At 38.6% G+C, this 17500-nt stretch overlaps 1 protein-coding gene across 1 annotated transcript in view; it reads left to right on the top strand.

Annotated features, from left to right (window-relative positions):
- Positions 1-17500, top strand: part of LOC126986787 (nephrin-like) — a 174033-nt gene that overhangs the window by 114144 nt on the left and 42389 nt on the right. The window contains exons 11-13 of the mRNA XM_050843158.1: positions 1053-1082; positions 11093-11390; positions 16264-16387. Coding sequence (XP_050699115.1) covers positions 1053-1082; positions 11093-11390; positions 16264-16387 — 452 coding nt within the window. The remainder of the gene's footprint in view (positions 1-1052; positions 1083-11092; positions 11391-16263; positions 16388-17500) is intronic.

The following is a 17500-nucleotide window of genomic DNA, read 5'->3' as shown; positions in this document are numbered from 1 at the left end:
GAGGGAAGTGTGTAAGGAGGAAGTGAAGGGGAACAGAAGGGAAGGGGAGTGAGTGTGTGTGTGTGTGTGTGTGTGTTTGCTTCCTGTATCCCTACCACTTATGAACTTAATACTTTTACAAATATTTTCCTTTTCGCTGTTTCTCTTTATTTCTCTCTCTCTCTCTCTCTCTCTCTCTCTCTCTCTCTCTCTCTCTCTCTCTCTCTCTCTCTCTCTCTCTCTCTCTCTCTCTCTCTCTCTCTCTCTCTCTCTCTCTCTCTCTCTCTCTCTCTCTCTCTCTCTCTCTCTCACACACACACACACACACACACACACAACTCTCTTCCACCTGTGTTTTTTTTATTTACCTCGCCCCATTTTTGTATATTCCGCAGTTCTTTTCTTTTCTGATATCAAATGTTTTCTCTCTCCCTTTCTCGTCTCTTTCATCCACGTATTTTTTTTTCTCCCTGTCCTTCTGTGTCTCCTTTCTCTATGTTGTCCACTTTGCCTTCCATCCCGTCCTGTTTTTTTTTTTGTTTTTTTTTCATTCTCCATTTTTTCTTCCTCCTCCTTTTACTTTTACCTCCTGATTTTTTTTTTAATTCTCTTCCTTGAGATAGAGTGAATGTGTCTCAGTGTCAAAGTAAAAAACAAGGAAAATAAAGATAGAGAAAAAAATGTTAACTCCTTGATATTACTTTCTTTATCAAGGTAACATGTTAAGGGATGAAATACATAGATGGTGATTATGATTAAAAAATAAATATTATGAGTTCTTATCTGGTCCAAGTTATCTATAAAGCATTGGTAATTAGAATAGTAGTAGTAGTAGTAGTAGTAGTAGTAGTAGTAGTAGTAGTAGTAGTAATAGTAATAGTAGTAGTAGAAGCAAATTTTCTCAGCTAACCATATCTCTCTCTCTCTCTCTCTCTCTCTCTCTCTCTCTCTCTCTCTCTCTCTCTCTCTCTCTCTCTCTCTCTCTCTCTCTCTCTCTCTCTCTCTCTCTCTCTCTCTCTCTCTCTCTCTCTCTCTCTCTCTCTCTCTCTCTCTCTCTCTCTCCGCCACTACAGCTCTCACTACAATATCAAGAACGAGGACATGTAAGTAGAGTCTGTTTTCCTTGCATTCCTCTTAAGTAGGTCACCTTTACGAGCTCCTAAGTAGGCCAGGTGTAGCGGCTGTCTTATAAGCAGGTTACTTACACATCAAGGTAGGAAGACACGAAGCAGGGACGAGCAGGAGAGCAGGTAAGATAAGATGTTCCTCTATTAAAAATTCTATAGAAGAGGAAGGATGAGGCTGAAGAAAGAGAAGGAGAGAGTGAAAGATAAGAAGACACCAAGCAAGGAATGGCAGGCAGGTAAGATTGTCGTCTATGAAAGATTCTACACAAGAGGGATAATTATGTATGAGGTAGAAAAGAGATGAGGTCAGGTGGAAGGGAGAGGAGGAGAGCTAGAGGACTGGGTGGAGATGAAAAGGAATTTTGGATTAGGGCTGTTGTTTCATATGTATTTGGTGTGTGTGTGTGTGTGTGTGTGTGTGTGTGTGTGTAGATGTAGTAGCAGTAGTAGTAGTAGTAGTAGTAGTAGTGATAGTAGTAGCAATAGTAGTAGTAGAGTAGTAGTAGTAGTAGTAGTAGTAGTAGTAGTAGTAGTAGTAGTAACAGTTGTAGCAGCAGTAGATTTAGTGTTATTGAAGTAACCTGACTAGTGTTAAATTTATATGGCTGTTGATGTTGCTCTTTATAATCCTGCTTTTTTTTATATATTTTACAGCAGAATTTACCTTCCGTTAGTTAGGCATTCTCAGGTGTGTGTGTGTGTGTGTGTGTGTGTGTGTGTGTGAGACGGGGGGTGTATGTGTATGTGAGTAAGTATGTCCCTATTAGGTCGTAAAAAGTAGATTGGTACAACACCTAATTATAGAGAAAGGAATTTATTATGGTGGTGACTGTGGTGGTGATGGTGGTGGTGGTGGTGGTGAAGAGGTAGTGTTAGTGGCAGAATAACAGTAATAAAAAAAGTGGCGAAGACCAGAAGCCATGGGAAAGGTCACCACACCCTTCCACCACCGCAACCATCACCACCAACTCCAAAGACAACATTTTTTCCATTTTTCTTCATTCATGGGCGATCTTTTATTTATCCCCTGGTGGTGGTGGTGGTCGTGGTGGTGGTGGTGAGGGTGGGGGTGATGGTAATGCTGGTAGTTGGGGTGGTGGTGGTGATGATGGGTGGGGTGGGGGTGACGATGATGAAGGTGGTTGGGGTGGTGGTGATGATGGTGGTGGTTATGGTGGTGATGATGGTGGTGGTTATGGTGGTGATGATGGTGGTGGTTATGGTGGTGATGATGGTGGTGGTTATGGTGGTGATGATGGTGGTGGTTATGGTGGTGATGATGGTGGTGGTTATGGTGGTGATGATGGTGGTGGTTATGGTGGTGATGATGGTGGTGGTTATGGTGGTGCTGGTGGAGTGGTCAAGAAAAAACGAAACAAGAGGAGAAAATCAAGGAGGAGAAATTAAGGAAACGGACGAGGAGGTGGAAGAGGAATAGCAAAAATGATAATAAAAGACTAAAATAGAGATAAAAATAGTGGAATCATTAAGACGAGGAAGAGTACGAGAGCATGGAGAAGGAAGAGGAGGGAAAACAATTAAGATGTAATGGAGGTGAAGATGAAAACAAGACATAGAAGGAAGCAGGTAGACATACAATGAGGGGGAGGAGGAGGAGGAGGAGGAGGAGGAGGAGGCAGAACAGAACAGAAGGGAACAAACAGGAGAACAAGCAGGCAATGAGAAGGAAGAAGAGGAATAGGAAGATGAGGAGGGGGCGAGCTAGCAGGCAGACAGGCAAGTAGAAGGAAGAAGAGGAGGAGACTGGCGAGCAGATGAGGAGGAGGACAAGGAAGATAAGGATGAAGAGTTAAAAAAAAGAGGGCAAGACAGGATAGATAGATAAGGAGAAGAAAGTAGAACAGGCAAGAAGGAAGATAAGAAGGGGAATGACGAGGAAGTGGAGGAGGAGGAAAGGAAAGAAGAAAAGGAGGAATAGAAGGAGGAGGAGACTAAACAGGCCAGACAGATAAGGAGAAGAAAAGGTAGTACGTGACAGGCAAGGAAAAGGAAAAGATTAAGGAAGACGAGGAAAAGGAGAAGGAGGAGGAGGAGGAGAAGGGAGAAAAGAAGGAATAAAAGGTGGAGTAGATAAAACACGGCAGGCAGATAAGGAGGAGAAGATAGTAAGGGACATGCAAGGAAAAGGAAGAGATTAAAGAAGACGAGGAAAAGGAGGAGGAGGAGGCGGCGGGGTCAGGCGGGGTAGACAGGAGGGCAAGGCGCCGGGTCCCGTGTTCGTCTCGCCGCGGCTTAACAAATTCATCCCTCGCTTTCCCGCGGCTCATGTTGTATTTACCAGCCCGCCGCAAGGTCGCTAGTCTCGTTTTTATCTTTTCTTTTTCTTGTGTCTGTATGTGATGTCCTACTTTTCCTCTTCCTTCTTCTACCTCTTCTCCTCCTCCTGTTTCTCTTGTTCAGCTTTCTCCTTACCCTCCTACTTCTGTTTTTTTTTTTTTTTTAATTTCATTCTTTCCATTTTTCTTAGTTGTGTTACTATGCTTTTTTTTATTCTTCTTTCTCCTCCTGCTTCTGCTTCTGTTCGTGTTCCTTCTCCTTCTCCTTCTCCTTGTCCTCCTCCTTCTCCTCCTCCTCCTTCTCCTCTTTTTCCTCCTCCTCCTCATTCATAGTGTGGTTGGGACGCCAAAGCTCACATCTTCTATTATTCATTCCTTCATTCATTCATTCGACCACCTCCTCCTCCTCCTCCTCCTCCTCTTCCCCCTCCTTTTCCCCCTCCTCCTCTTCCAGCAACCACACACACTAACAATCTATGACCGAGGTAATTGTCGCTGTCTCGTCCTCTGGGAATTTATTTGTATTTTTTCTCCGGAGCGAGACTTTCTATCTAACAAAGTAATGTCCGTCTGGCCTGAGACTTACTGCTGCCTGCTCTCTGTCATGTGCTTGGGGGGAACATCTTAACCTGACCTGAATATTATTTTGTTCAGTATATTTTTATTTCTCATTATTATTTACTGGTTTATATTTTTCTCTATATTTATTTTTTTTCATTTTCGTATTTTTGTTTTTTTTTCTTTTCATTTTGCTCGCCTTTCCCTTCTTTTTTTTGGGTGGGGGTTCAACGTTTTTTCCTTTTTTTCTTTTTTTCGTCTATAATTTTGTTCGGTCCGTTATCGTTATTTTTTTATTATTCTATGTTTTCTTTTTTTTCTTTTTTGTCTCCTCGTTTATTCGTACTTTCCTTCTTTTCTTTTATCTTCCTCAAGTCTAATTTTTTCAGGTTTTAATGTTTCTGCTCATTTTCTTCTCTCTTTTTCATATCTTTCTCTATATATATTTTTTGCCATTTTACCTGTTTTTTTTTCCTTAGTTTATTTTAGTTGTATTACCTTTTTCTTCAAACTTCTTTTCATTTATTCAGTATTTCCTTCAATATTTCATCTTTGTTCTCTTCAATATGTCTGTTATTATTTTTCAATTTCACTTATTTTCGTCTTTATTTACTCAGTTTTCTTTTTCTCTCCTACGTTTTCCTTTAATTTTTCATCTTTGTTCTCTTCAATGTCTGTTATTCTTTATCAGTTTCACTTATTTTCGTCTTTACTCAGTTTTCTTTTCCTTTCCTATTCACTCTCTTCTCATACTCAACTTATTTTCTTATATATTTTACAATCTTAGTCTTTCGTTTTTACAGTCTTATTGTTGGGCTCTCTTAATTTGGCTCTTCTTTCCTCTTGCATTTATTCGTTATTGTTGTTGTTGTTATTTTTGTTGTTGTTGTTGTTTTTAGCTTCCATGAAAACCTGGTTCCGGGAAGAGGCCAGAATCGTGTTATAGGCAAAGGTTAAAACATTTTGCACTCTTCCGATGATTTGCTCTCACACAGAATGATTTGTGGGTTTGTGGACGTTGTCGGTGCTGGCAAAAAGGAATGGTTTAATCGCTAGATCAACGCATCATTTTAACTCATTGATGCAAATTGTAAAGAGTTAATTTAGCCAGTCATTTTCTCCTACAATTTCACTATCTCGGGGTTTTTTTTTTTTTTTTAGTATTTTTCTCGCCTCACATTTAAATATTTCAATTCATTTTTTAGTTTGTTCAGATTCGTTTCGTTTGAGCTTTTTCGTCGTTTCACATCCAAATATTTCAATCCAGTTACTTTAGTTTATTCAGATACTTTTCACTTTTATATTTTTGTAATTCCTTGTTCAAATATTTCAATCCATTTATTTTAGTTTATTCAGATAATTTTCACTTTCATATTTTTGTCATTCCTTGTTCAAATATTTTAATCCTCATATTAAACATTTTTTGCGATTGGTTATACGTTCTTAAGTATTATATCTATGTATTCATGTCTTTTAATTTTCTTACATTTTCCATTTTCTCATTCAAACATTTCAGGACGTATATGAAGTATGTTTATTATGAAATGTTTTGTTTTCACTTCTTAAATTATTTTCTCATTTAATTTCAATATGATTTCCCATATCTTACTCGGTCATTTGAATTCCTTTCGAAAGCATTTAAACGATTATTTTTTCTCCCTCCACTTGATATTTTTTTCCAATTCTCATTCAAACATGTCGGTCCCTTTATGGCGCTTTTTTCGGTTTCTATGAAGGATACTTTTTCCCCATCGTCCAAATTCATTCAAACGCAGGAATTTATAGATAACTTCATTTTTGCACATGTGGCTTTTAAATCTGTTTCCTCTCCAATTTCCTGTCGCCTCTCCATTTATATTCTGACAGGAGTGCATCGACTTTTAATTTTTAGGGTTTTGTTTTAATTCATTTCCCTTTTTCATTTATATCTTCTGAAGTTCTGCATGTTTCCCCCTCTCTTGTGGATTTCATATGCTAGCACTTCTGTTCACTCATTCCCGTTTTTCTTCTTTATTTTTTTGTTTTGTTGTTAATCTAATATACTAGTTATTTTCGTTTCTTTTAAGTCCTTCAAACATACGAATCTGTAAACTTTTTGGCTATTGATTTTTTCTCATTTATAGAATATTTTCATCTATAGACTATTTTCGTCAAGATAATTTTCAAGTCTGTCAATAACTTTCAAATCCCTTAGTCACTTCAAACACAGGAGTCTTTACACAGCTCATACTTAGCTTCTCTATTATTTCATTTCCCATTCCCTATTCATCGCCTGCAGCTTTCAGTGATATAGTTTCCCTTCTTTCCTTTTCCTGCACTAGAATGTCCCGTTTTCTAAGAGCACTGCGAGAGACACGGTTAGTTTCTGTGTTCATTCATTTCCCAATTCCAATTCATATTCAGCTGCTATTAGTCTTTTATTTTCCCTTTTAATTATTTTTTCCTGCACTTCAAAAATACGTGTTTTCCCCTGCTTTCCTCTACGAGTACCAACATGTATTTTCTTCCTTCTTTTTTTCTGTAATTCTTTAATATGTATTTTACCCTTCTTTCCTTTTCCTGCACAATTAGAATATGTATTGTTTTTCCTTCTTTCCTGTTTTATTTTCCCCATTTATTCCTATTCCTCCTCTATTAGAATATGTATTTTATCTTTCTTTCCTTTTCCTGCACAATTAGAAGATGTGTTGTTTTTCCTTCTTTCCTCTTTTATTTTTCACATTCTTTCTTATTCCTGCACTGATAGAATATGTATTTTTTTCCCTTCTTTCCTTTTCCTTACCATTACGAGTAGATTGTGTATTTTTTTCCTCCTTTCCTTTTCCTTGCAATTAGAATGTGTACGTATTTTTCCCTTCTTTCCTTTTCCTTAATAATAAAATCTAGTGTATTTTCCCTACATTTATTTTCATTATTAGAATGTGTAGTTTTCCCATTCTCTCCTTTTCCTTACTGTTAGAATGTGTAGTTTTCCCTTCTCTCCTTTTTCTTACTGTTAGAATGTGTAGTTTTCCCATTCTCTCCTTTTTCTTACTGTTAGAATGTGTAGTTTTCCCTTCTCTCCTTTTTCTTACTGTTAGAATGTGTATTTTTCCCTTCTCTCCTTTTCCTTACTATTAGAATGTGTATTTTTCATCTTTTCTCTTTTATTTACTATTAGAATGTGTATTTTTCATCTTTTCTCTCTTTATTTACTATTAGAATGTGTATTTTCCCATTCTCTCCTCCTCCGGTACTATCATCTCCTGTTTTCCGAGCGCGCCGCGACACCCACGTTTAGTCTCACGCCATAACGCAAGTCTTTATTCCAATTCTCCCGCTTGCATTGCTCCTCCCGGGTGTAGCCGAGATTATTATTGTTGTTGTTCCCGCGCCGCCGTCACCACTTATGTGTGTGTGTGTGTGTGTGTGTGTGTGTGTGTGTGTCGCCGTGAGCAGAAGAGATGAGAGCCGAAGATTTTTTTTTCCTTTATTCTCGTATTTATGTTTTTCTATTTCTCCTTTTCATCTTTTTTTAACTTTACTTTCACCTTTTCAGTCTTTCCTCTTTTTTTTTAGACGAGGGGACACAGAACTTTATTTTCCTTTATTTTTATTTTCACTCGTTTAATTTTCTCCTTTTCATCTTTTTAACTTTACTTTCACCTTTTCACTTTTTTTTAGACGAAGTGCGCAGATTTTTCTTTCCCTTATTCCTATTTTCACTCGTTTCCTTTTCTCCTTTTCATTTTTTTCACTTCTCTCCGTTCTATCTTTTCATTTTTCCTTCCCTTATTAAGACGAGGGGACATATAACTATTTTTCCTTTACTTTTATTTTTTCGTGGTTCTTTTTCTCCTATTTTACCGTTTCACTTTTTATCCTTTCCATCTTTTCGTGCACTTTTCACTTTACATTCTGTTTCTGTTCTTCATTCTTTGTTTTCACTAAAGTTTTGTCGTATTATCTCGTCTTTCCCCATTTTTTGTTACACCTTACATTAGAGGGCAAACTCACATATTCTTTAGTTATATTCTAATTTCTTGTGGTTGCTTTCCTTTCTGTCCTTCCATTCTTTGTCTTCACGGTCGTTTTCTGGTTTTATTGTTTTTTTTCTTTGCATATGTCTTACAGTATTTTCATAGGACAGAAAACACATAATCTTTATAAATGAACTAATTTTTTTGTATTTTTTCCTTATTTTCTTCATTTTTGTAGTGTTTTAAGATTACTTTTTCTTCATTCAACTAACACTTAAAGACTTATCTATATGAATCCCCTCTGAGAACACATGACCACCTACTTCTCTTCTTACAAGCGTTGCCAAATTACCGTACTCAACGCATCGCATTTTCGTAGTTTTTGACTAATAACTATACCCAAAAAAACACGAAAATCATCAATAAATAACAGTCTTAACGCCCACTTTAATCTTCTGTTGTTATGTGTGTAGGTACGAGAATTTGAGGTTTAAAAATGATAAATATAATGTTGAGTACGATAATTTGAGGCTTAAAAATGATAAATATAATGTTGAGTACGATAATTTGCCAACGCTGCGTCTTCCCTACTTAGTCTCAATTGCAACAGTTTATTTATGCCATTGTTCTATTTTTCTCCTTCCTTGCTTCGCTGCGCTATGTTACCTTTAAATTATCACGTTCATTCCCACGTAGACATTTATCTTTGCACAATTATCCTCCGGCAAACGCGAAATAAACTTTTTTCCTATATTTCTTCTCTAATTGCGACTTTTTTCATTCTATATTTTTCCATTTTTCATTCCTTGCTCTTCTCTGCCACATAATCTTAAGTTTTCATTCTCCGGCAAACGCAAAATAAACCTCTTTCCTATATTTCTTCTCTAATTGCGACTTTCTTCATTCTATATTTTTTCCATTTTTCATTCCTTGCTCTTCTCTGCCGCATAATCTTAAGTTTTCATTCTCACACTCCTAAGCCACTTATAAGTTTGTCTCTTTAAGATTACACGCGAGAGAACTCTATTGTCATTCTTTTCTTTCTCGTTTTCTTTTCTTTGCTTTTCTTCCTCTGTTGCATCGTATCATATTGTTATAACCGCATTCAAGAACCACTTACTCGTGACTCTTAAAGATTACACTCCAGAGAACACACAAACAGTTATTTTTTTCATTTGTTTCCTTCTAATTCTCGTTTTCTTGCCTCTCTCTCTCTGTTCCAGCTTGTTAACTTGTTATTCCCGCACTCACAAACCGCTTTCACATGACTTTCTTTATGATTATACTCGAAAGAACAGTTATTTTGTATTTCCATCCACTTTTTCTTTGTTTTTCTTCCTTTATTGAATTGTATTAAATTGTTATTCCCACATTCACAAACCACTTACACTTGACTCTCTTGAAGATTACACTCCAGAGAACACACAAACAGTTATTTATTTTTTTATTTTTTTCCTTCTACGTTTTGTTTCCTTACCTTTCTCTCACTATTCCAGCTTATTAAATTACTATTCCCGCATTCACAAACCGCTTTCACATGACTTACTTTATGATTATACTCGAAAGAACAGTTATTTTGTATTTCCATCCACTTTTTATTAATTCTTTCCCTTCTACGTTTCGTCTCCTTACCTTTCTCTCTCTGTTCCAGCTTATTAAATTTCTATTCCCGCATTCACAAACAATACAATACAACAATACGAAAGAAGTTAATTATTTTTTTATTACTTTCGTCTTTCGCTTTTTTTATTCCCTAATGCAGTATTTTCAGTTATCTTTCCCTCGTTCACTCAATCTGTTACTCTTTTTCCATCTTAATTCCCTATTGCTGCATCTTTAAACGATTACTGTTATCACCTCGTTCGCTTATCACTTAATTTTCCGTGGAGAAGACACAGTTTCTTTACCCTATTCCTTTTATTTTTCTCTCTCCTCCCTCCTTTTATTTTATGGTATTGTCTCATTCACTTCTCACTTAATCAACATTGTTCTAAATCTGAGCTTAATCTCTTTGTACTAAAATATTTTACTCGATAAGACACATAAAATACATCCCTTAAGTTTCTTCTAATTTACTTTTCTTTCTTTGTCATTTTTTGTTATTTCATTATTCTTTTGTTTTATTTTTGTTTCATTCACTTGCCACTAAATAAACGTTACTCGCTTTCAAATTACACAGCAAGGAGACACGCACAGTTTATTCTCTGTATCGTTTTGTTTCCTTTATTATATTTTCCCGGGCGCAAGAAGGAACAACGGTGCGGAGTCTCTTCTTACTTCACTTAACACTCAATTGCATTTAGTTCCCCCCGGCGCTTGAGGACTATTTTTTAAGGTAAACTGTTTTATTCAAGCCATTTACGAGCAGAAGCAAGGAATGGCTCTTTGGTTTCTTCATTTCTTTTCTATTTCTTTGTTTATTCTAACGTTTTTTTTACCTCTTCCTCTGATAGGTTTTCATTTGATGTATAAAGTCATATCAAGGCAACGAATGTTACTACGCTTTTCTTCTTTAACATTATTACTTCATTACTTTTATCTGTAACATATCTAAACAAATTTGAAGGACTTTTTTTTCACCTTTCAACCGCATTACTCTTTACTTTCTCCTTCATCTCTTCAAAACAACAAACTTCGCATACTTTTTTTCCCTCTCAACACATCTTTCCATCCCTCGTTTATTTATAACAAACAAACACTAAATCCTACCATCCTTTTCTTACAATCTCTTTTATCTTCTACTTACAACATTTATTTCGTTAAAACATAAACTTCTCAGCCATTTATTTGTTTTTATCCTGTAAGATTTCTGTGACCTACTTACTATAAAGGATGTGGTGTTTGTTTGTATCTGTTTCTTGCCGCCACGTTGCCGGAGGGAAAGGTGGGCTGGGACTATCTATTCTTATTTCCATCTATTCTTCCCTGAGCCACCACGCGTAGTCTATCAACAGTAGCAGTAGCCCAACAGATATATCGCTATAGACCATCAGGTATCATGGTATCTGTTCTTCCTATCTACTTTTATTTTTTAACGTATTACGGAAATTAATCACAACCATTTTTCCTTTCACACAATCACCTTTCCTACCTCTCCTACCGTTATACCATCAGCGCATCGAAATACCACACCTTATCATTAAACCTGACCTTCCTTCCTTCCCAAACACAGCAAGTCCCAGCGCTCCGACCTTCGATACTCCCCCGTGAGCGACCTGGACTATGGAACGCTGCTCTGCTGGGCCACAAACGCCGTGGGGACGCAGCGCACGCCTTGCACCTTCACCGTCTTCCCCGCGGGCAAACCAGACGTCCCGAGCTCGTGTCTGGCCTTCAACGAGACGGAGAACAGCGTGTCAGTGTCCTGCGAGCCCGGCTACAGCGGCGGCGTGGACCAGAGCTTCCTGTTGGAGGCCTGGGATGACGGCGTGGTGCGGGCGACGGACACCAGTGACTCGCCGCTGCTACAGGTAATGGGAAAGAGATAGAGAGGATAAGCGTGAGAGGGAGAAATAAAGGAGAGATGAGAGTTGATGAATGAGAAGAGTAGGAGAAGTGAGGAAGATGGAAGATAAGTAAAAGAATAGAAAGAGAAAAAAAAGAGTAGATAGAAAATAAGAGAAGGTAGTAATGGAAGAGAAAAAAAAGGCTAGAAAGAGAGAAAAAGGAGAGAGAAGAAAGAAAGAAAGAGAGGAAATAGTAATAAAGAGTCAGAAAGAGAACACAAAGAGTTGAAGAATTAGAAGATTAAAGAATATGCATGTGTGAGAGAGAGAGAGAGAGAGAGAGAGAGAGAGATCGGGGGGCTGCGGGCATTGTAACGTTTATGTACCTGGAGTTGGTTTGTGTGTAAGCTCAGTATTTATTCAGGCTTGTGGGACGGTCTTGTGTGTGTGTGTGTGTGTGTGTGTGTGTGTGTGTGTGTGTGTGTGTGTGAGAGAGAGAGAGAGAGAGAGAGAAGAGAAGGGTGCATGTTTCTCTTTAATGTCGCTTCGAGTAACTAAAATCCCACCACCATGACCAACACACACACACACACACACACACACACACACACACACACACACACACACACACACACACACACACACACACACACAGATGGAGGGAGAGGAAGAAGGGAGGGGAAAGAGGCAGGAAGGAAAACAACAAACGAAGAAAGATGGAGAACGAGAAGTGGAGAGAAAGACAAATGGAACGAGAAACAAATATAGAGCAAAGAAAGTGAATTACAGAGAGAGAGAGAGAGAGTATCTTACTATTTCAACACACACACACACACACACACACACACACACACACACACACACACACACACACACACACACACACACACACACACACACACACAAAACCCCCTCCCCCCCCACACACTCACACACCAAAGAGCTATAACAATAAAGTCCTTCCCATTACTTCCTTCAAGAGAACTTCAATTTAATCCCAGTGTTTAGCTTTATTAATTATCCTCCCTTGAGCTCACCTGGCTGCGGGGCTCATTAGGAAGCTTACCTGTGCCCCGTCAACCCAGTCTTTAAAGTTTTTCCTTGGTTCGAATCCTGTCAACACCGTTTTCCCAAAGTAGAGACGAGAAGCCGAGTTAAAGAAGCTACTTGAGCCCTTTTGATGGGGGAAGAGAGAGAAGTGACCTATATCATCTAAGTACGCTCTCTCTCTCTCTCTCTCTCTCTCTCTCTCTCTCTCTCTCAAAAAAAAGTAAAGAAAAAGTGGGTTATATCACCGTAGACTTTTTCTGTACATTTTACTTAGGCCATTTTTCTCCACAAAGACCTTACCTTGTTTACTCTTTCTTGTTTGTTTGTTTGTTTGTTTTCGGCGCCATCTATGTATATGTATTTTTTTCTACATCGCCGTCGCTTCGGTAAACAACATTATGAGTCGTTTTCTCTTTGTAAATATATATCAATTATGTAGGCTACCCCTTCATCTCCTTTCTCCTTTTGTTTACTCCGCCTCCCTTCCCTCTCCTCCTCTTCCTCTTCCTTCTTCTTACTCTTTCTATTTCATATTTTCTTCCCTTTTCTTTAGTTTTTCCTACTTTTCTTCTTTTTCTTTGCATCTGTTTTTCCTCTTCCTCTCTCCTTCCTTTATTAGTTAACTCCTCTTCCCTTCCATCTCCTCCTCCTCCTCCTCCTCTTCCTTCTTCTTACTCTTTCTATTTCATATTTTCTTCCCTTTTCTTTAGTTTTTCCTACTTTTCTTCTTTTTCCTTGCATCTGTTTTTTCCTCTTTGTTTCCCCTTCCTTTATTTCCTTACTCCCCTTCCCCTCCCTCCCCTCCTTCTCTTCCTCTTCCTCTTCCTTCTTCTTACTCTTTTTATTTCATATTTTCTTCCCTTTTCTTTAGTTTTTCCTACTTTTCTTCTTTTTCTTTGCATCTGTTTTTCCTCTTCCTTTCCCCTTCCTTTATTTGTTTACTCTCTCTCCCTTCCCTCTCCTCCTCCTCCTCTTCCTCTTCCTCCTTCTTACTCTTTCTATTTCATATTTCCTTCTCTCTTTTTTTTCTATTTTTGTTCTTTTTCTTTGCATCTGTTTTTTTCTTCTCTTCCTTTCCTTTTCCTTCTTTTGTTTACTCCCCTTCCCTACCCTACTCTTCGTCTTCCTCTTCCTCCTTCTTACTCTTTCTACGCCATATTTTCTTCTCTTTTCTTTAGTTTTTCCTACTTCTCTTCTTTTTCTTTGTATATATTTTTTCCTCTTCCTTTCCTTTTCCTTCTTTGTTTACTCTCTCTCCCTTCCCTCTCCTCCTCCTCCTTCTCATTCCCTTCTTTTCTCCTTCATTTCTTTTCGTTTCCTTTTTTTATTTTTCCTACTTTTCTTCTTTTTCTTTTCATCTATGTTTTTTCCTCTTCCTCTCTCCTTCCTTTATTTGTTTACTTCCTTTCTTTTTCCTCTCCTCCTGTTTTTCCTCTTCTTTCCTCCTCTTTCTACGTCATGTTTTCTTTTCCATTTCTTTTCATTTCCCTTTTTTTCTACTTTTCTTCTTTTTCTTTGCATCTTTGTTTTTTCCTCTTCCTTTTCCCTTCCTCTATTTGTTTACTTCCCTTCCCTTCCCTCTCTTTCTTTTCCCACACCTTCTTACTCTTCTACTTCTGCATTTCTTTTCGTTTCCATTTTTTTCATTATTTTCATTCTTTTCTTATTTATCTTTGCATCTATGTATTTTCCTCGCACCCTCCTCCTCCTCCTCCTCCTCCTCCTCCTCTTCCTTCTTCACTACCCCTCTTCTATCCCTTATTCTTTATACTTTTTTCATCTTTTATTCTTTCCTTTATTCCTTGTATTATCCCTTTGTTTCCTAGTTTTAATTTGTCTCATTCTCTTCCCTCTTCATGCCTCTTCTATTCCCCCTTTTGCTCTATTCTTCCTACCTCAGTATTTCTCTTCCTGACAAACGTTTATTCCTCTCTCTCCCTTTTTTTCTACTTTCTGTTAATCTCGCTTTTTCTCTCCCTCTTTCTTTCTCTCTCAGCATTTCCTTTATTTTTCGTTTCTTCTCCCCTCTCCCCTCTCTACTGTATCTCTCATTCTTTCCCTCCCATCAATTCTTCCTCCATCTTTTTCTTCTTTTGTCTGTCTATTTTTCATCTCCCTTTTTTATCTCTTTTCTCTTTACCTGGTTTTCTCTTTCTCTACCGTTCCTGATTCTCCTTCGTTCTGTCCTTACTTCTCTTCCTCCTCCTTCTCTTCTTCTTCCTCTTCTTCTCTCCGACTTCACCAATTTTCTCTCCTATACTCCCCTCTCTTCCCCTCCCCTCTCCTCCTCTCTTCTTCCTCCTTCCCTCCCATGCCACACCCATCCTCCTCCCTGCCCTAACCTTATTCTCTCCTTTTCTTCCTCCACTATTCCCCCTCCTCTTCCTCCTCTTCCTCCTCCTTCCTGCTGATTCATCCCCTCTTATCACTCTCCCCACGTTTCTCCTCTCCCTCCCTCTTCTCCCTATATTTGCCTCCCCTTCCTCCTCCCCTCCCTCTTTTCGATCATGTTCCTCCATCCTTTTATTTCCTCCCCTCTTGTTCGCCTTCCTACTCTCCTTTTTTGTTCCCTTTTCTTTCCCTTCACATCTCTCTTCTTCTCTATCTTTTCCCTTTCCCTCTCTTCTTCTAGCCAACCTTTTCCTTCACCCTTTCCTTTCCTTTTCCTTTCCTTTCTCTCTTTCCCTTGTTTCGTTTTTTTCGCTTCCCCTTTTGTTTCCCTTCTTTTCCTTTCCTTTTCTACCCCTGTCTACTTTATATTCCCATCCTCATCTATCATTCTCCCTCTTCTATGTCCATCCAATCCCTTTTTTACACGCACAAATAAGAGGATAAGTAGATAAATAAAACTGAGTAAATGAAAAATGAAAAAACAGAAAAATAAATAGAAAAACACACATAGACATACACAAAAATAACACATATACGCACTCCCATTTACATGCCTTTCACACCTCATCCAAAACCAATCACATCACCTCACCATTACCTCTCACAATAACTTTCCCACACATTATCCTCTCCCCTTCTATTCCCACTCAATCCCTTACCTAACAGACCCCCCCCACACACACACTCACACCTTTCCCTCCCCATCCAAACCCAGTCCCATCACACTTACCACCTTTTCACCCACGCACCCACCCACTCTCTCCCATTCTATCCCCATACAATCCCTTACTTAACAGACACCTTTCCCACCCCATCCAAAACCCAACTGCCTAATTAACTACACATACCTCTTTCCCTCCCATCAATTCTTCATCCCTCCTCTTTCTCTTTCTTCTCCTTCTCCTTATCTTCCTTCTCTATTGTCAATGTCTGTTTTTCCTCCACTTTTTTACCTAATTTCTTTTTACCTGATTTTCTCTTTCTTTACCCTCCCTACTTCTCCTCATTACATATCACAAACTCACCTCACCTCCTGCCCTCACCTTCCTTTCATTCTAAACACACACTTTCCCTTAAACGCCTAACTGTGGTCACCTTCCCTTTACCCTTCTTTAAACTCTCTTTTGGCCATTCTTCTAAAACTCTTTCTCATTGGGGCAGTAATTATCGGAGTTTTTATCTTATTGTTACTTTTTTTTCTATGCCCTTGAGCTTCTTTCATTACTGTAAAAAAACACCATTGCTTCCCTCTTATCTGCTTCCTCCCTTTTACTCCCTTGCTTCTAAACTCCCTTCCTATACTTTATTCCATCACTTAAACACCTTTTCACCTTTGTTTACTTATTTTTTTAGTCCTCATTCTTACCTGTGTTCCAACCTATATTCTGCTTTCCGCCATCTTTCCATAAGCACACCACCGGCCCAATCACCTCACCTGTCCTCTCTGCGCCCCCAGGTGAGCGGCCTTCGTCCCGGAACGCGCTACACCCTCAAGATCTTCGCCGTCAACGCCATGGGTCGCTCGCAGCCTTACATCTTCACCGCCTTCACCCTCACCGACGTGGCCGAGAGACGAACAGGTGAGAGAGTGAAGGGAGTGATGGGACAGGTGATGATAAGGAAAGTAAGGAGATTAGAAGAAGTGACGAAGGAAAGGGGAAATAGAAGGGAATGAACAACGTATGGGATAAAAGGGAAATACTGGGCAGATGAAATAAAATAGACTGATGAATAAAGAGGCTGAAGTAAAATAAAAAGGGAATGAAATATAATAGTGAACGAAAGATAATAAAGTGAATGAAAAATAAGTGAATAAAATAAAAGAGAATGATGAATTAAGTGAATGTGGAGGCGAGAGTTCAAGGAAAGGGACAGAGGAAGGAAGATAAAAGGAGTGATTCAGGAAGTGGTATAATGGAAGGGAAAGAACAGGGTATGGGATAAAAGGGAGACACTGAGCAGATGAAACAAAATAGAGAGAATGATGAGTTGAGTGAATGTGGAGGTGATGGGTTAAGGGAAGAGACAGAGGAAAGAAAATCAAGGGGAGATGAGGGATGAAAAGAAGGGAAGGGACAGGTAAGGCAGAGGTAAGGGGGAAGGAGGGGAAAAAGAGAGGGGAAAAAGGTAAGAAATAGGGAACATTTAAGGGAAGGGGGTAAGGGACGGAAGCACATCAGGGAAAAGGTCAGAAAGAGAAAGAACATGAAGGGAAAAGGAAGAAACAAGTGAAGAAGTGAAAAAAAAAAGTTATTAACACTTCAAGCGCGGGCTAGATTTTGCCGCGCCTGGCCTGCCACGCGGGCATATTCACTCAAAAACACACCTCACTTCAACCTCAAGTATCTTCTCTCTTACTGAGCTAACGTTGCTGAATGAGGTATCATTGTAAAGTCCTTTTCCTTAGCTGTCCTTTGACGTTAATTTGAACACCATATAAGCATTGGTAGAACGAGTACAGAGTTATGAAGTAGGAACTATGAAAACATATTATTATAGACAGATACCCACCTCTATTGTTCTTATTTTCTATTATTTAGCAATAAAAAGCATCACTTTTTTACAGCTTCTGTGTACCATACCCATATAAAGCTTAAAAACGGCATGTTTACTGTACTTGACGACAAACTAATCAAATCTGGCGGCGCGTTCATTAAAAAAATGCCATGTCCCTTATTGTGGACACCCGCGCT

The sequence above is a fragment of the Eriocheir sinensis genome, chromosome 63, assembly GCF_024679095.1.
Source record: "Eriocheir sinensis breed Jianghai 21 chromosome 63, ASM2467909v1, whole genome shotgun sequence".
In the NCBI taxonomy this organism is placed as follows: Eukaryota; Metazoa; Arthropoda; class Malacostraca; order Decapoda; family Varunidae; genus Eriocheir; species Eriocheir sinensis.
Note: the sequence above shows the minus strand (reverse complement) of the source record. Positions and strands in the feature narration are given on the sequence as shown.